Source organism: Spea bombifrons, chromosome 4 (assembly GCF_027358695.1).
Source record: "Spea bombifrons isolate aSpeBom1 chromosome 4, aSpeBom1.2.pri, whole genome shotgun sequence".
NCBI classification, from domain to species: domain Eukaryota; kingdom Metazoa; phylum Chordata; class Amphibia; order Anura; family Pelobatidae; genus Spea; species Spea bombifrons.
Window position 1 is genome coordinate 105,651,975 of NC_071090.1, and position 19,801 is coordinate 105,671,775.

At 47.0% G+C, this 19,801-nt stretch overlaps 2 protein-coding genes across 2 annotated transcripts; one reads left to right on the forward strand and one right to left on the reverse strand.

The window, feature by feature from the left end:
- Positions 1 to 1,594: 1,594 nt before the first annotated feature.
- PRKCSH (protein kinase C substrate 80K-H) lies at positions 1,595 to 10,372 on the reverse strand. The gene is made up of 17 exons (XM_053462274.1): positions 10,233 to 10,372; positions 7,133 to 7,249; positions 6,855 to 6,950; positions 6,623 to 6,680; positions 6,406 to 6,523; positions 6,190 to 6,319; positions 6,021 to 6,105; positions 5,058 to 5,136; positions 4,827 to 4,913; positions 4,602 to 4,742; positions 4,292 to 4,367; positions 4,142 to 4,211; positions 3,450 to 3,539; positions 3,097 to 3,171; positions 2,672 to 2,771; positions 2,222 to 2,367; positions 1,595 to 1,906 (listed from the first exon to the last, which is right to left on the reverse strand). The coding sequence occupies exons 1-16, from the start codon at positions 10,315 to 10,317 to the stop codon at positions 2,230 to 2,232; spliced, it is 1,545 nt and encodes a 514-aa protein (XP_053318249.1). The 5' UTR covers positions 10,318 to 10,372; the 3' UTR covers positions 1,595 to 1,906; positions 2,222 to 2,229.
- Positions 10,373 to 12,030: 1,658 nt separating this feature from the next.
- On the forward strand, positions 12,031 to 19,318 carry ODAD3 (outer dynein arm docking complex subunit 3). Its single transcript, XM_053463207.1, has 15 exons — positions 12,031 to 12,320; positions 12,616 to 12,706; positions 14,497 to 14,618; positions 14,774 to 14,851; positions 15,095 to 15,271; positions 15,685 to 15,720; positions 16,013 to 16,114; positions 16,263 to 16,388; positions 16,539 to 16,661; positions 16,906 to 17,049; positions 17,257 to 17,417; positions 17,614 to 17,770; positions 17,873 to 18,028; positions 18,660 to 18,744; positions 19,125 to 19,318. The coding sequence occupies exons 2-15, from the start codon at positions 12,622 to 12,624 to the stop codon at positions 19,253 to 19,255; spliced, it is 1,683 nt and encodes a 560-aa protein (XP_053319182.1). The 5' UTR covers positions 12,031 to 12,320; positions 12,616 to 12,621; the 3' UTR covers positions 19,256 to 19,318.
- The last annotated feature ends 483 nt before the right edge of the window (positions 19,319 to 19,801 follow it).

Sequence of the window (19,801 nt, forward strand, 5' to 3'; positions counted from 1 at the left end):
TTTTAGCAGAATATTTTATTTCCCCTGCTCTGTATACAGTAATACCCCCCCTGCTCTGTATACAGTAATAACCCCCAGAGCTATATACCATACTATAGCCCCCCCAGCACTGTTTACAGTAATAACCCCCCCCCAGCGCGGTATACAGTAATGTAGGTCAGCATTGACAGAAACTTGGTTTTTTCTCATTAGGTTCCCATAAACTCCCTACCTACAGACCTGGAGGCCGCCATTTTTACCTCCACTGAAGTTCAAACTCTTTGCAAGTGAGGCCTTTTTTTTAATTTATCTTCTAATTCATTCCCACACTTCTTATAATGGAGCTGAACATTCCATGCGAGGCCCAGCTAATTCATGAACGCTAATATTCTGTCCAGCAGCTACTCGCACTCATAAAGATAGCCTCGTTTGTCTATTCAGTGATGTGATTTAAGTTAAAAGTCTTTAAAAGGGAGGTGGGACCCAAAAGGTCAACCCGCCTCCCCACCCAAAAAGCTGAGTCTTCATGGACCCAGCCCCACTGGGGAATTTTGAGTGGGTGCAGGTTCTGTGAACTCAGGTAAATGGGGTGTCACACACGCACAATATGCCGTTAAAGCCCCAGCCCATGGCCAAGCGTGGAGGAATGGTCTGTGTATTTGCGCTGCTCTCACTGATCTTAAGGTGTTCCTCGTCACCTAAACACAATGCAAGTGCGGAGAGCCCAGGGAGACCTTACTCCCCATACGGACACCTTCCCTGCGTCCTCTGCCTTTATGCCATACGATGAAGCCTCCCCCTCGCGCAGGTACTCGCTTCATCTTGGTACTGCGAGGATTCGCTGTCTAAGTCACAAATAGGATTAAAGGGTCTAAATGTTCCGTGCAGTCTCACCATCAAAGACCACACGGAACTTTAAAGGGACCTCCCGACCATCACACGGTTAAGCATGGCTTCCAAAACGGGTTGATTCATCAAATTCCACAAGGGTTCTATCCCTGATAAAAAACATACAAATCTGTTCTGCTCTGTAGCACCGGCCTGATCACACGCACCGCACCGCAGAGCTTACACTTCACTAGCCTGGATTTACTGCACCGGAACGAGCGAGAACGGCCAAAGGTCAAACACAACAGGCCGTATAAACTCCTCGGGCGTCACGCTCTACGAGCACAAAGCCAACGGCTTAAATATTATACAGGAGGAGCGCAAAACAGCAGGCGCCGGGGGCAATATCCCCGTAATTCACTGACGGGACTATAGTCCGCCAGGAGTCTAGGAAGGGTTAAAATCTGTGATTGCACACCAGAGTAAGACAGATAAAGTTTATTTGCATAGTATGGCGACGTTTAACCCTTTGACTGCGGAGGTTAGGACACATTTTTTAACCCCGTGGGAGGCCAGGCCAACACGTTACCTGAACACACGCAGGACAGGTTAAGCTATTCACATACCCAGTTTAAAGAAAACCGCACCAACAGATAGTAAAAATAACAGAAACGAAGTCATTTTCTTTAAAGCCCCCACCTCAAATTGATTGTACATGAATAGACTGCACACGCAGCCCATGTAGGCGACAGGATAGGCAGGGTGGAGGACTAAATGAATCATAAGATTGGGAGAAGTGTCATTTAATTAATAAAATGCAACAACACACACTATTTCCAAAAAAATATATGTACAGCGGCAGAGAACGAGCAGCGAACGAGGAAGGGTCTGCTCGCGGATGGATGGATGGAATGTGTCTTCTGGTTGCCTGTGTCCTGGTTCTGTGAAGGGATCCAAGGAGAGTCTGGGGGGGGGATGGCGGTAATCAGTAGGGACGGATGCGGTCACTACAGGAGACGTTGGGACACCGGAGGGGCGAGGGTTCCATTCCACTGGTCACATTCCCGTGAAAAGCAACACCAAGTCCTAGAGGAGTTCTCTGTTGGAACACAAAGGACTTTAAACCACATGGGTCGATGTGCCGACATCCAAAGCCAGCACACCGGGAACGTTCAACGCTCCCGCAGTCTCCCAATCTCGTAAATACACTCATCAGACTTCTTTAGCGAGAGAAAACGCATTAAGGGTCTTACACGGGGACACTGCTGGAGGTCTAATGATAAGGTTGACAAGGTATGACATCATATCTCAGTATATCCCAGCACAACACGTCGATTTAAAAGGCGACACTCACTCACTCACTCATTAAGTGTAGCCACTCATTACTATTCTGTGTGGGTCTGTAAATACCTACATCAAAAATCACAGCTCGTCGTGGTCTCCTGTCTGGGCCTGAGGTGGGTGACAAGCTGCAGGGGTGAAGAATTCCATGAGGTACTCGCAGCGGCTTGGTTCAGACGTGGAGGTGACCGTCGTCTCCTTGCCACAAGACAGCTTTACCTAGAAGACAAAAGAACAGAAACCTGGAGCGTTAGCAGCAACCCACCCACACCTCTGGTCATCGTCAGATGCCAAGGATGAAGCTCCCGCTCCAACGCCAACGAAGCATCGCCATCTTCTAGGAAAGAGTCAATGTCCCGCAGCTTAGGCCGGTAAAGGACAAAACCACAGTCCACATCTCACAGACACCGCTCAGAACCACAATCAGGGGGTAAAAGCCCACGTTGCTCAGCTCAATCAGGTCGGGGTCATCCAATAACGCATGTGGGCCAAAGCCTAAGCCCTGCCGCAGGCCGTCACTCACCAGCGTAGAGCGGCTTGGACCCTGCCAGCATGACGTCCCTTGCTCGTACTTCATTGCGCTGAATTTATTATCTTCTGGTCCAGCCCAGGATCCCCAGGTGCTGTGGATGATAATAACAACGATCCGCGGTGTTACAGGGAAGTTCGTCTGCACGGATCTATACATTATTTAGTCCTGAAGGAACCAGGCACCGCAATATCGCCCTATTGCTTAGATGAGGTATATGAAGAACTACTTTATGCTATATGGTCATACTGTAAACTTGATTTAGTACCCAGCACTTTTGGGGTGGTCTTGGGAGGTCTAGTGTGAAGCAGGGACAGATCTCTCGTTTCCCTGCCTTGGAGACGCATGTTCCTATAGACGAAGTTCTCCAAACAGAAACCAGGCTCCTTCAGGTACGGCAACCTGGAAGAACGTCTTACCCAAGGTTAGTCTCTGAGCCTCCATGCTTGGGCTTCTGTGTCACGCGGTTAAACGGGCAGAGGCGATAAATATACCTGAAAGGGGAGAAAAAAAAAAAAGTAATGTATCTCTGTCCGTCCCGCTGCTATTCCCATATGAAGCATTCAACAGTCCAAGGCCACCGACTTTCTTACTACTCCACAAAGTGTCCATTAAAAAAACACTCAGTTACCCAGTTACCAACATAACACCAACTCCCGCTGGAAATCAGAGTTATCCGTACCGTGTCAGACAGCGTCCTGCATTCATACCCGAGCGCTTACGTCAATTTCAAAGCTACCACGCTCCATAAGTCTCCCTACCAACAACTTACTCGCTAGTTGAAAGTTCATAACATTGTCCATAGAGGTAGGAAAATTCCCCTTCTGGCCCAAAATCCAGAGAAATCTCCTTCTCTAGACTCCTGAAAGACAAGAATATGAAAGTGAGAGGCTACACTAAACTACAAAAAGACTGCAGTACAGAGTAATAAGGCACTCAGGGGCAGGGTTACTGTAATAAGAAGTTACAGGGGTAATAAGGCACTCAGGGGCCGGGTTACTGTAATAAGATGTTACAGGGGTAATAAGGCACTCAGGGGCCGGGTTACTGTAATAAGATGTTACAGGGGTAATAAGGCACTCAGGGGCCGGGTTACTGTAATAAGATGTTACAGGGGTAATAAGGCACTCAGGGGCCGGGTTACTGCAATAATATGTTACAGGGGTAATAAGGCAGTCAGGGGCCGGGTTACTGTAATAAGATGTTACAGGAGTAATAAGGCACTCAGGGGCCGGGTTACTGTAATAAGATGTTACAGGAGTAATAAGGCACTCAGGGGCCGGGTTACTGTAATAAGATGTTACAGGGGGTAATAAGGCACTCAGGGGCCGGGTTACTGTAATAAGATGTTACAGGGGTAATAAGGCACTCAGGGGCCGGGTTACTGTAATAAGATGTTACAGGGGTAATAAGGCACTCAGGGGCCGGGTTACTGTAATAACACGTTACGGGGAGACTACACACCTAATAGTGTCCTCCATTTCCCGCATGGACTTGGCAGCTTCCTCATACTGGGATCGAGCTTTTTCAGCAGCTGAGAAGAAAAAAAGATCCTCAGAAAAAGAGAATAAACTGGAAACATGGAGAGAGAGGCAGCTGGAAAGATCCTATTACCATCTATCAGTGCCTGGGTGGCTTCATCGTATGGTGGCATCTCGGTGTCCTCTCCATATGTCTTGGATGGCGGACCCTGGAAGAAAGAATAACGACAGTTTAGTTCCTCTGAATCCATGCGAGACCACGTCTAGGGGTCTAGGTTTAGGATACACGAGGGCTGTGGAACCCGAAAGCCCTGGATTACCCTAAAAACCGTACTATTTAGGTTGAGGTCCTCCAGGGTGTGGAAAGCTTGGATCGGCTGGCTGTGCCCCAGGGCAGCTTTGGAACAAAAGGGGATTGTAAGAAACATGAACTCTATCCTCACCCTGTGGTCTTCTTCCACCTGTTCATCATCATCATCTTCATCACCCTCTTCTACATCTTCATCCTCCTCCTCCGGGGAAAGTTCTGGATGAGGCGCGGTGCCTTCTTCTATGTGGGGAGGAGGTGGTGGTGGTGTTGCACTCTGGAAAATAACATGAAAACATAATCCTAGGCACCATCTGGTTCCTTGCACCCCAAAAGCCAGCCCAACCTTATAACTTCTTACCTCTGATTTGTATTTCTCACGGATTTGGGGCCAAACAGAGTCCTGGAAACTACTAACATCCAAAGAATATGACCCTCCCAGGATAGCCTGTTAATGGGAAGGGAAAAAGGAAAATGAACAACGTTATAGACTCTAGAATGAGTCTAGAGAATCCAGCATCGCTGAGGGAGTTCTCTGGTATTAACTTGCAGATCTGTACAGCATACTATACAGCTCTGGATAAAGCCTCACCAGCGCCTCTTCATTAGAGAAAGCACCGTCTCCGTCGGTATCCAACTCCGTGTGAGAGAGCATCTCCGGGGCGGACAGCCTGGGAGACAGATATCACATTTTGATTGACAGAATCTGTATGCTACATAATTCTCAATTCCACAAAACGTATCCATTAAGCCATTACAGGCTTATTGCTGATGTGTGTGCTGGCTGGGCAAACTCAAGCTACAGTCGTGTGAAAAAGAATCTTCGAATTCTATGGCCTTGCATATCAGCATGACAACCGTCTGTTCCTTAGCAGGTCTACAAATTAGGTAAATACAACCTCAGACGAATACATGACATATTACACTGTGTCACGGTTTATTCAACAAAAATAAAGCCAAAATGAAGAAGCCATGTGTGAAGTTCACCCTTACTGCCTCCGCAGGAATTAAGATGGGTGTAGTTTATTTTTCAGATGACTGTATGTAGCTTTGGTCGGGGGACAGCTCCTGTAAGCCTCTGACACATGCTAACCAGCTTAAGACAGAATAGCTTGGCCCGTAGATCACATGATTTAAGTGAGCAAAGGTCACAAAATCAGTTCAGAGTCGTGCAATGATTTAAAGGGACACACCGGTGTCCCAGGCAGCCCTTTAAACAAATACTGCATATTCATTTTTAAAAATATGCATTTTTTTTTTAAACCTGTAATACAAAAATAATTACTTACCTTTCAAACCTTACAGCCTCCATCGTGATCCGATTTGTGCCACTGACTCGCTGCTTAAAGCGTCCAATCAGTGGCAGGAAAGCGCTGACCCCGCGTCAGGAGATGTCTTCTGACATCTCCTGCATTGCAACTAGCAGGGGGGGGGGGTTGGATGAAGAGCAAGGGAGACAACACCTAAATGTAAAGGGACCACCAAGCTACGGCACGCATCAGAGAGGATGAAAATAACATGGTTGGCGATTGAAACGATCTATCTGCACACTCACATCCCGTCGGAGTCCAGGTCCAACTCAGTAAAAGCCTCCAGGGCCCTCTGCTTCTCCATCTCGGCTTTCTCTGCCTCCTGTCGCTCTGCAATGTACACACGCGTGTGTTATGCTCACATGCGCAGGTTAAGCGGCTGTAACGCGGCACCGTGCCGTGGACTCGGGTTACCTTCCCAGGCTTTCTTGTGCGCCTCCTTGGCCTCCTGCTCCGGCTTCTCGGCCTCCTCTTTCTCGGCCCGTAGAGCCTCCACCTGTTCCTGCAAACCCTGGCGCTTCTGCACCATGTCCTGCAGCTTCACCTGCGGCAGAAGGAACACGGAACGTAAGAGCGGCGCGATAAAGAAGAGCGTGTCCGGTCACTACATTAAAACAGTGTGATCAGCACCTGGTTCTCCTCCCGGCCCTTCTTGGCCTCTTCGATATACTGCTGCTTCAGACGGAAGCCTTCTGTGGCCACCTCTGCTTGCTTCTGGAGCTCCTCTCGCTCTTTCCTCCCCATCTCCCTAAGGAAGAAACAGAGAGGATCCTCCAATCACCTTCACCCTTCTTCCACGTGGCAACATAAAGCGCGATCCGACTGCGCAAAGCAAGGAGTATCTCACCTGCAGGTATTCTGGCAAACGGCTCCGCTGTTATACTCGTCCGTGGTGTCGCAGCAATCTACAGATGGAAAAAGAGTGTCAGCTCTGCAGGGCAGCCCCCTCGATAGAATACCACTCTTCCCAAACTAAACCTATTTCTACCTTACTTCCAGCTGCATGTCAGACTATAAAGTCATCAGACCTCTTTGCATCAGCATTAGAGTGTAAGCTCTGTGGAACAGAGTCCACTTACCACATATGCCGTCGTTGACCCGCGATGACGGGATGTACTGGGGCTTGAATCCGGCGTTAGTGCAGTGAAACCTCCCGTTGGAGCACGCCGCCGTGCCTGGAGCGGGGCAAAAACAGCGCACAGAAATAATACATTCCGGGGCCTTATTAACCCCACGTGAGATACCCCATAAGAGCGTTACCCGGGAAACGCTCAGACGGGAATGCAGGGATAAGCTTCATACATCGCCTGCTAAAGGCGTAGTCTATCCTTTTTCACCACGCCCAGCGTTCTCTTACCAGGTTCGTCGGTTCCATCCGAACAGTCACAGTAATCGTCGTTCACCCGATCGAACGGAATGGTGCGGGATCCGTCTAGACAGGTAAATGGCTTGGAATCGTCATAGAAACCGCGATCTGAAAAAGGAAGAAAGAAAACATTTGGAGATTTATAAAATAATCATAAAGAATACAGCTGTGGAGAAAACCAGGAACTCCGTGTGGATCTGAAAAATAAATATATATATATATATATATATATACATACACACAGCATATGGACAAAAGTATTGGGACACCTGACCATGACATCAGCAGGGACTTTGACGACATCACATTCTAAACACAAAGACATTATATGAAGTTGGTCCCCCCCTTTGCAGTTATAACGGCTTTCACTCATTTGAGAAGGATTTCCAGAGGTTCTTCCTCCACAAACCCATCCAGCCGTGTCTTTATAGCCCCAGACCATTATCCCTCCTCCATCAAACAGAGAAGCGGGATCCGTCACCCCGCAGAAGACGTTCCCTCTGCTCGGGAGTCCGGTGGCGACGTACTTTATGACACTCGATCCGACGCCCTGTGTTGTAGGTTTTTGTGCCGATATTAAAGCCGGTGGAAGTTTGGATCTCTTCAGCTATGGACCCAGCAGAGCGTTGGCGACTTCTACGCATCTCGACACTCGGGGACCCCGCTCTGTGACTTTACGGGGTCTTGTCACACGTCCTGTCACAGCACCCACACCCCCCCATCACAGCAAAGTCACAGAACTCTTCAGAACGCCCCTTTTTTTTCATAAATGTTTGTCAATACAGGCTGCAGGCGTGTGATTTTATACAACTGCGGCCGAGATTGAACTTTATAATGAATAGGTGCGTCCCAATACTTTTGTCCATATAGCGTATATACAGTAGGTTTCTAACACACATTATATATATATATATATATATATATATATATATATATATATATATATGAAACATTTTAGGTTACGGGCGTCAATATACATTATATACAACATACAGCGTGCATTACGAAGAGACAACACCAGGAAGTAACTTTCGGCAAGGAGGGCGGAATTGGCCCCGCGTAATGCATTATATTATATTATATACGGTATATACCTCCTGGAGGGACAGCTAGTACCCCCCGGTACAGGAGACGTATACATTCACAGAGAGGAAGGACTCGGAAAAAGCAGACAAGGCATTAAGGATCTCAATGTGTCCGGCGTGGAGAGAAGAGGGGGAGGGGACGGGATAGAAAGATTTAAATACTTAAAGGGATTTTTAACAAAGTGCAGGAGGGACGTTTATTCCAAAGAAGGAGAAATGTTACAACTAAAGTACCTGATCTTAAAATCGGAGGAAGTTTTACTTTATTAAGAGGTTGGTAGATAAGCAGAACAGCCTCCCCGCAGAGGTGGTAGATGCCAATATATAAATGCACGGTACAGGAATTGAAGACAAGACCAATTACTGATTAAGGTCGGAGTCTTTATATCCGGGGAAAATGGGCAGATCTGCTGTGGAATGTTATGTTTTTATTATAAAGGAAAGAGATATGGTATAGGAGGGTGCTATTGGATGATTAATGCTGTCATATACCATAGCAATGTATAGCGGCAGAATGATGGCCGGCGGTTGTGAATGACAGCCGCCTCGTACCTCAGTGCACATACATGTATCCGGCGCCGTGTGTCTCACCGTGCGCCCTGTCACATCGCAGCGAGACACGCGTGGGGGAATAAAGGGACGCGACATTTCTGTTTACTTTACTGTATACGGCCAGAGACAAGAGCCGATCTATAACGGGACGTCAGCCCCACATCAGTCAATAATAAAAACAACAAATAATCAGGCAACAATAATACAATATATAATAATCTACCCAGATGTGCAATTAACTCTTCTTGCACCATGCATATGACAGGCGATATATATATATATATATATATATATATATATATATATATATATATATATATAGGATCCAGATATTGTCGATCTGTGATTGACAGGTGCATGCGCAATACATTTTGAATACAGATGTTGTGCTTCCTGTATACTGGGATCACAGACATGCTTTCTGTTCCAACGCCTCTACTTGTAGCAAAATCACGCAATAATGTAGCAGTATTACAGAAACGGTTTTGAAATTATTATGATTTCCCTACATACTGGAATCATAAACACAGACGGACTGACGGGCAGAGAACACGGATCTAACTGAACCATCGGACGTTCACTCGCCAAACCGCCTGCAACACAAACACAGGACCTGCCGGCAGATCAGACCCCGTCAACTCGCTCGTTTCTCCTGCTGTAAAGACCTTAATCAGTCGTTGGTCCCGTCTTAGATTCAGGAGCCGTATGTCTATCCCATGCATGTTTAATACCCTCACTGTATTAGCCTCTACCCTCTTCTGCAGGGAGGCTGTTCCGCGTACCTACCAAGCTCTCAGTAAAGTACCATAAGCAGGCAACAACAAGGCACAAGAAACATGGATTAAGATAATAAAAATAAAAAAGAATATATGGCAACAGTAAGGTATTAGTAGCCTGGGGTAACCCAGTCCTGTTACTTGGCCTGCAGCAATCATCATGGCGGCAGAGGGGCTACCCCACACATAACGGGAAAAGCCATGACATATTCGATGGCCAAATCCTACAAGTGATCAGCGGCCGACAAGCGATCAGCAACCCAATCAAAAGCATGTATCTGGAGCACAGCCTGACGGAATACGGTATAAGTATGACCACTCTCCACCGTTTATTATTGGGGAGGGGACTTTATTATATGATTATTCATTTATTATAAGATCATTAGATATCCTGATCACAGATTACTCCTGATCTCTAGATTACGCGCTCGACCCTCTTTACCTAACATACAGCTTCATCTTAGTCTGTCAGTTCTAGTTCTGTCAGACCCTTTGAATGTAGGGACTGTAGGAAGCGCTGCGGGAACTGTTGGTGCTATATAAATAAAAGATAATGGCTTTATAAAAGGAAACTATTACAGTACACTTATAATAATTATAGAAATAGATTAATATATATAATATATATATGTTTTATGACCCTGTGCAGAGACTAATCGAAATGAAAGATGAACTCACTGGACAATGAAACCCCTCGGGGTCGGTTCACCTCCACGGCTTTGCACCCCAAAACCCCCAAGATCAGCAGCATGATGAGCCCCATGTTTCAGTGCACACGGATACCGGTAGAGACAGCAGTCAATGGACAGCCTATCTGATAACGCCAGCAGCAGCATTGGGCTAAGCGGACTCACTTCCGGTTTACGTCATATCCGTGCGGGCGTGTAAGGACGCCATCTCTGATGCGGCGAATAACCTTTTTTCGCTAGAAATGCCATCTGAAACAGCCTTCGCCGAGATAGAATGTCATTGAGGTCCCACGCTGCCGCTGTCGCGATGTGTAGTATAAGCACTCGATAATGTATCGCTGTTTGGGAAATTGTATAGTGGAGACGCCATCTTGTGGTTGGCACGAAGACACAAAGGAAGTTCCTGGTTTGCACTGCAGCCCAATTTTGTTTTATTGGGCAAAGGATTTAAAGTGGTTTTGATTTAATAACCTTGGTTTTCTGCAACCTCCCGAAACGTTTCTCTGAGAGTTGCTTTTTGGTGTTAAGCCCGCGGGTGGTGTGTCTACAAGCTTCCTGTGAGTGGGGATGCTTATGGAATATGTAGCCTTCTGGGGAAGCCGTACCCAAATAAAACAGGGTGCCGCAGGGTTCATGGAACAATTTTCTCCTTGAGCATAACCCCCCAGCTCTGTATTACCCCCCCCCCCCCGGCGCTGTATACAGACACCGAACTCATTCTTTATGGCAATGCTAATGAAGTCTGTTCCTCCATAGACTTTCATTGGTCACAATGTCCAGCTGGGCCCTTCTATTCATTACCGCAGGGAGTATGGTAAGGAGTCAGGGTGTCCGTCTAGCCAGCTTCTTAGCTGAAAGAGGATTATGGGAGATGTAGTCATGTGGCAGCTGGAGGGCCACACTTTGGAGACCCCTGGTTTAGTCCATTGCGGCTCAGATAACAGAACGAGAACTCTCTGCCCAATATGCAGCTGCCTGAAAATATCTTATGGGGCAAAAACAAGAACTGTAAAAAAAAAGAAGAAAGCAGCGCAATGTTTTAAAGTAATTCATTTTAATGATTTTACTATTTAATATGTTTCAACACTAAATAATAAAGCGCTCAGTGCCACGGACACTCGGGAGGGGATGATAGTTCTTATGTATCTTATTTGGGGTATAAACATGTTTCTCAATTAAATCTTGGAAGGATGTTGACAAATTGGTTCAGAAGGTTCAGAGGAGGGCGACTAAAATGGTTTGCAGGATAAAAATGATCAGGAAAGACTGAAAGATTCCAATATGCACGACTTGGAGAAAAAAAGAAAGAGAAATAAATCCTAGATATAATGTATCGATGTTTTATTTTAATCAGATGGTGGTAGATAAGTGGAACAGCCTCCCAGCAGAAGTGGCAGAGGGTAATACAGTGAGGGGATTTAAAAATGCATGGGATAGACATACGGCTCCTGAATCTAAGACGAGACCAACGACTGATTAAGGTCGGAGTCTTTCCAGCAGGAGAAACGGGCGAATAGACGCGCCGACGGGTCTGATCTGCCGGCACGTTCTGTGTTTCCGTTCTGGAATTGTGAAATGAAATACATTTTAGGACCTGATATAAAAAAGCAGCAGCATTATTTACCCATAGAAGGATATGTGACATACAGTACACAGGGTGCTATAACGAAACTATTGCCCCAAAGCCGCAAGATGGACAATCTATCCTCATCGCGGTCATAGAGCGGTAGAAGTTATGTGATATTAATATTTATAGGACGGGCCTAGTGGGGTAGCAGCATGGCGACAGTCTCCGCGCTTCTAGGGGAAGTAATATGGCTGACATCATGCGCTGAACAGCAACGGCTTCATGGGAGAAGCAAGATGGCCGCCGCACACGTTCTGCTGCAGACGCAGTGTCCGGGAGTAGTAATATGGCCGTCAATACAAAAAAAGGCACACGGCAGAGTAACCAATAAGCCGGCTTGTGTCCGGTATCCATGGAGACGGTTGCTTGGGGCTCATTGTAATCAAAAGTTGTGTAGAGCAGCAGAGGGCCGGAGTCTCCATTTACATTACACACGGGAAACCAGACAAGGTGGGTGAAACAGATCGTACAACAGCAAAATGATTGAAGCGTGCCTTCCAACTGTCCCTGTTTAGGCGCACCAGTCCCTCCTTTTCCTCCCCTGATGCCCCCCATGTTTGCTGGGTATGAGGGGATCGCAGGGTTCTAGGGACCTGCTATACGGCAGGAAATGGGTTAATATTTTTTTTGTTCTAAATAAAATACATTATTTTTCTTCTGTGTCTCACCCAAAAGCCATGTATTTTACACAGGAATACCGAGTTAACGTAAGGTTGGGGTTTAATCTTCTTGCCGTTTGCCGCAGGCGGCCATGCCGAGCACGGTGACCCTCGACGCCGTGAAGCCCCCGATACACGAGCAGATCGCAGAGCTTCAGAAGAAGATCCAGCTTCTGGGTGAGTCTGCCTTCCTGTAATACGGCCGCGTCCCCTGCAGAGCTGACACTTTTCATAGCTGCCAACAGTCCCGATTTGGTTGGGACAAATCTAACAGCGGTAAAAACAGTTTAAAAAAATATACAGTATCATTTTCTGTTTCAATCTTGAAATGCACTGTTTGTAGCAACTATATAGTTATGTGTCCTAGCTCTGTTATTTAGCCCAATAAATAATAATAATGATAATTTTAATAATAATAACCCCTGGGTCTGCTGCGCATGCACAGCATTCAGCGCTGCGCACGGGGCAGAGGCATTGGTGTATTTGTATGTATTGTCGGTGAAATTCACGAATGGATCAGGCTGGTGGACGCCGTGTGTCTGTTTTGGGGACGCTGCGTGTTGTAATGAAATGATCACGTGGGGGCGTCTTTACCAGCGAGAGGGGGGCGGAGAATAGACCCTGCAGGGAGCTGTCCGTCATCATCTCGTCATCATCAGCCTCTAACCTGAAAGAGCATTATGGGAGATGTAGTCCTGCAACAGACACCCTCAGTGCTTATCATACTGCCTGTGAGAAACAATAGAAGGGTGGAGCAGACTTCATTAGCATCGCCATAAAGCATCGGCTCGGTGTGGTGTTTGAGCAGGAAAGTCACCCAAAATATCACATGACTGATAACAATGGCCGCATCTAGGTCTGCAGATAGAGGGAGTTTATTGGAACAAAATTAGTTAAAACCAGCTTTATGTCAATGCTGACCTACATTACTGTATACAGCGCTGGGGGGTTATATTACTGTATACAGAGCTGGGGGGTTATATTACTGTATACAGAGCTGGGGGGTTATATTACTGTATACAGCGCTGGGGGTTATATTACTGTATACAGCGCTGGGGGGGTATATTACTGTATACAGCGCTGGGGGTTATATTACTGTATACAGCACTGGGGGTTATATTGCTGTATACAGTGCTGGGGGGTATATTACTGTATACAGCGCTGGGGGGGTATATTACTGTATACAGCGCTGGGGGGGTATATTACTGTATACAGCACTGGGGGGTATATTACTGTATACAGTGCTGGGGGGTTATATTACTGTATACAGCGCTGGGGGGTTATATTACTGTATACAGCACTGGGGGGTTATATTACTGTATACAGCACTGGGGGGTATATTACTGTATACAGCGCTGGGGGGTATATTACTGTATACAGCGCTGGGGGGGTATATTACTGTATACAGCGCTGGGGTTATATTACTGTATACAGCGCTGGGGGTTATATTACTGTATACAGCGCTGGGGGGTATATTACTGTATACAGCGCTGGGGGGGTATATTACTGTATACAGCACTGGGGTTATATTACTGTATACAGCGCTGGGGGTTATATTACTGTATACAGCGCTGGGGGTTATACTACTGTATACAGTGCAGGGGGTTATATTACTGTATACAGCACTGGGGGTTATATTACTGTATACAGCGCTGGGGGTTATATTACTGTATACAGCGCTGGGGGTTATATTACTGTATACAGCGCTGGGGGTTATATTACTGTATACAGCGCTGGGGGTTATATTACTGTATACAGCGCTGGGGGTTATATTACTGTATACAGCGCTGGGGGTTATATTACTGTATACAGTGCTGGGGGGTTAAGCTCAAGGAGAAACATTTTTTGAAGGATTTTACGTTCCTTTACTGTTTTGCACGCAAGATATGGAGGCGGGTGGGATTTCTATATTATAAAGGAAAATGTCTTTTCGTGGATTCCTTACAGGGTGTTTTCGTTTATTACAGATGGTGATCAAAAGGCCTACCGGGAGAGCGCATCATGGACCATCCAGAAGAACGGGGAGACGATTCAGTGGCTGCGTCAGGAGAACAAGAAATTGCATCAAAAATTAGCTGATGTGCTTGCGGTGAGTACCATTATTATTATTTATTATTATTATTTATTATTGTTTAAATAGCGCCATCTAATTCCGTAGCGCTGTACAGTGGGGAGACAGGACTAAAACAAACCATAAGTGAAAGCAATTGGAAGGTCTTTAGTTCATATTTTTGCATATCCCAGGGCGATGAGAAGGTGATAAAGGAGGCTTTCCAGAGTCGAGCGGTGGAGAGAGCTGCCATGAGGAGTAAGAGTGGCCAGGTAAGGCGCCTTTCCCAAATCCGTACACGAGATAAACCCATGTCCTATTATTTACAGCTTAAAATAAGCAATATATATATTAGAGATCCACCATTTTAATTTCTTGGTCTCAGGAGTTGCATGATTATTCCTCCCCATTAAGTTATATCTCCCTCTTCTGCTATTTTACATTCTATATTATTTTACACTACGGACACTGTTGATATCCACTTACACGTATATCTGTATGGACTTGGACTCTAGGCTGCAATTCAGGTGATGGACCAGAAGTTGTGCGACAAGGTGAAGCGTCTGAATGCTTTGCGCCACCAGACAGAGGTGAGGAGGAAGCGTCTTGAAGAGCTCCAGGCGGAGTACAAGCAGAGAGAACTTGTGGAGCAAGGCAAGCCGAGGAAAGAAGGGTCTATAGAGGAGGAACAGGTGAGGAGGAACCGGACCCAAGAATATCTTCTTCACAGTTATCCTCCATTCACACCCAATGCGCAAAGAGTCAGAGTACCAATGGGAGTCCCTGTCTGTGTCACCCTGCGGTGGGAGGGACAGACTCCGTGCCCCATAGCCCCCTCCTGTCTGTGTCACCCTGCGGTGGGAGGGACAGACTCCGTGCCCCATAGCCCCCTCCTGTCTGTGTCACCCTGCTGTGGGAGGGACAGACTCCGTGCCCCATAGCCCCCTCCTGTCTGTGTCACCCTGCGGTGGGAGGGACAGACTCCGTGCCCCGTAGCCCCCTCCGGTCTGTGTCGCCCTGCAGTGGGAGGGACAGACTCCGTGCCCCGTAGCTCCCTGTTGTCTCCGTGTCCAGCTTCCTTATTATTTACTTGTTTCATTCACAGAATGAAGTCAAAGAACAGGAGGAAATTCCTCATCAGGTTAAACATTTTACATTCCGACCAAATTGTGAACCCTCCAAAACACGCTGCTCCCCTTCTCTCTGTGACGCACTTTAACATCTGCAGTCTCTGCTTTTCATCATTCTCCAACTCAGAGCGCTCTATTCCTGTCCATCTATGACTTTCCGGGTGGCAGAAGCTGCATAATCTGGCTCAAAAGAATCCATAATTAATAAAGCTTTTTCTAATGTATTTTTCTTAGCGTTTTCTCCTCTCCTCTGACTTCCTACATTTTAACTTTTTTATATATATACTTCATTCGAATCTGCAGTCCCTTCGAGTTTTGGAAAACCGTCTGGAAAAAGCCCAGTTAAAATGGCAGGAATCTGAGCACATTTTCAACGTCTACCAGAAGCTGAAGGACCACATGCAGGTGCGTACTGTCTTTACGCTATATTAGATCGCTAGCTTTGTAGAACAGGATCTCCTTCTTCCAGCAGGTCCCTCCATTCCTATATACCCTGATCACCTCTATCTGGCTTGTATGGACCATGACAATAATGTCACCTCTCTCTCTACAGGAGGAAAGCCTGACCTTTCAATCTCAGCTGGATCTCTTGGAAGCTGAGATCCTTCGGCAGAGACAGGAGTTGAAGGAGCTTCAGACGATGAACAGGGACGCCGTGATGGCTCGGGACACGGCACGGGTATCATACTGGGGGCTTTTATCCCCTCTTTATACTCCTAATAAAGTCCTCCTACACAATACTCCCACTTTAGAAGTAATGTCTTCATTCTGTACGTGTAATCTTCATTACATTATATACGATACGACGCATTTTATTTTTTTTTTGCAGGCGGAACTTCAGCGTCAGGAGGAAGAGCTTCAACGGGAGCGTCGAGAACGGGAGAGGGTCCTGCAAGAGTACAAGAGGCAGGCGGAGGAGAGACGCATGCACGCCGAGAGGGCAGAGAGGAGGGTGAGGAGTCCCATATAATTCGCAAAGTTTACCACTGTGTCTCTTATGATATGCTTCTGCTCCAGACTAGCAATATCATATTAGGTGACCACCTGAGCGGCCATGGACCTCTGTGGCAGCCTGCCATGTGGATGAGGCTTGCTCCCCGGGCAGACAGCCTTCCAGAACATTTGTCAGTATGGCGGTAGGCCACTCAAGCATAAGACGATGCTTCTTATAGTGTCATAATTATTCCACCATACAGGCACAAAGGGTGGTGTTGCCAGGAGAAGATGCTCCGGTAGAAGCTCAGATGATCTCAAACGGACGAGAGGAAGAGAAAGTTATCCAGACTTATCAGGAGGCCTTTCAGAGGATTAAAGATGCCACTGGGGTTACTGACATTCAGGTGGGACCTCATTGTCTGTAGATGTTTTGATTAAATGAAGGACCAAGATACTGGTCGATAAAGCAGAGATAATACACGTATACAATTTGAGGGGTTGAGCCAATGGTCCAGTCATTCTACATGGGGCAGGGTCCTCGACTTTCAATGGAAGCCGAGTTAAAAAAGTTTTTTTTCCCATTTGTCTCTTCATATCATCTCCAATGACAGGAGGTGGTGAGCCGCTTCATAGCGCAGGGCGAGACACACCGGCACCTGGAGGAGCTGAAGGCTGAAAACGAGAAGAACCTGGTGAGGCTGAAAGAGGAGAAGGAGAGGCTTCAGGAGGCTTTTCAGGAACTCAAGTATTCTGGAGAGGCCAAGCTATCCAGGTACTAATGTCTCTCTCTGCATACAAGAAGAACGAGCTGCAACCTGACCTACCTGACCTACCATATCATATTCCTTCATCATTTCTGTGTCAGGTAGAAATGAGTTGCCTGCTGAATTTATCTCTTACGCAGGAGCCATGCTTTGTAAAAGACGTCCTTTAATTCTCTGCCCCCTTTCTTTGCGCTTTCCAAACAGCGGTCAGCAAGTTCTGGAGGAACTTCAGAATCACCTACAGATGGAAGAGAAAAGACGTGACAAGACGAAGGAAGATCTGGAGAGACTGTCCAAAATCTTTGGCGCGGCAAAATCAGGAGTGGAGCATCTAGGAAGCAAAGTGCAGCACATCAAGGTGGTAAGTGTCAGGGCAATGAGGCACTCAGGAGGATGGATACCGTTCTATTCACTGTAGGCTAGAAAGTGGCATGCCTGGAGACTGATAGATTTCCCTTCACAGCGTAGGAGCCGTTACCCTGCTTCGAATATCTCGCCCCTGTCGGATGAGTATGTTTTAGACCTTCTGTCCGTCACCGAGGAGAGGCTGCAGAAGCTCCTGGATGACTTGGAGGGACAGGACCTTGGAGAAGTCCTTAAGCAGATGGAGGAGGAGGAGGTGAGCTGAAAGAAGGGAGAATGGATGTATTTGCTCGAGCAGCTCTGTGTTAGAAGGAATTCCAATGAACTAACTGACCCCCCCCCCGCATCAGAACATATAATGGACTGATGGGAGGCTAGGAGATCCTATAATACATTATGTGGGTTGTGGTGTTAGGGTGTGTTTGCCTGGTTAATGCCATGGTACAGTTGGTGGTGTCCCCTTCTGTATGTGGGAGCTGGGAGGGGGTGGGGTACAGGATGGGTGTGGCTAGTAATGAGGTGGGATGGACTGGAGGGGTGTGGCTAGCAAAGAGATGAGGTGGGCTGGAGGGGGTGTGGCTTGCAAGGAAGTGAAGTGGACTGGAAGAGGTGCAGCTAGCAAGGAGGTAACGTGGGCTGGAGGGGGTGTGGCTTGCAAGGAAGTAGGGTTTACTGGAGTGGGTGTGACTAGCAAGGAGGTAGGGTGCACTGGAGAGGGTGTTGATGGTAAGCCCATGGAAAGGAGGGTTGTGTGGTTAGAGGAAGCAGTAAAAAGTGGGTGGAAACAGACAGTGGGCGGCATTAACTCCTCCCCTTACAGATCAAAAGGCAGCGCCACCGAGTTCCCAGGTATGCAGATAACTGACTTTTATTTTCATTTCCTGTAGTTCCAAGCGAGTATTGAGGGTAAACTCCCGGCGTACAATGTCCGGATCCCGCTGCCGGCTCCAGCCAAACAGGATATATATGGAGGTAAGTGAGTCCGCCACATGACTGACGCATCCAGAGGCATCGTCGCAGCCCCCGTAAGAGCCATTAAAGGCCATGGCAAAGCGCCAGCTGCTACACCAGTTCCGTTCGGTAAAGAAACATATAGCCTGGGATTGGTACAGGAATACTTGGTACCCTAGCCTGACGCATCTAGGGTTATATAGAGGATAAAGAGCCTGGGACCTCTAGGACTGGTGAAGGATTTCAGAGCTTGGAACCTCTAGGACTGATACAGATAGAAAACTCGGCACCTCTAGAATGAGTAAAAAAACCCAGAGCAGGGAGTAATATGACTGCATAAAATCAATAAATATTTTTAAAGCCTGACTTGACGGCTACCGTGTTTGTCTTCCTTCTAACAGACGACGAGGACAGCGGCGATGATGAAGGGGATGTCGTGACTCGCGCCGCATTAAAGAGGCAGTCCCAGCAAATCGTAGAATCAAAAACTAAGAGGAGAACCCGTCCCAAGAAGAAGAAGGGGAAGCAGTGAAGGCGAAGCCGATCCCTACTCAGCGGCACCCATCGAATGGCACCGCTTAGGGCGCTTTCGCCTACCTGTTCAGCTGATTAAATATGCTCCCCTATTTGCCCAACAGCTTGCCCCGCTGTACCTGTCCAGTTACTTTCTCTTCTCCACTCTACTATGTATTACGAAGGGCCAACCCCAGTAAACTCTTCCTGCACAAATGTTCCGGCCCTGCATGATGCATAGTTCAAAAAAAACCTACACCATTGGAATGGCTGAATCATGTGACTGTTCCTTTAAATCAAAGAGATGTCCTTCGTATTAACTATACATTGTACAAGGCCATCCCAGCCCTTCTTGCAGAAGAAGCTCGCTAGGGTTGGCTCTTCATAATGTATATTAAGTCAAGGAGCTGCGGTTTATTCGGTGTGGATATACGTTACCTTCTGTAAAAACGCCGCTATAATGTCTGTCTGTCACGCTGCCTTTCTCACGTCCTCCGTGCCTCTCTGTCCTTGCCCGTCCCTCGTTATTTGTGTCTGCCAACATCTTTACAGATTCACAGACAGG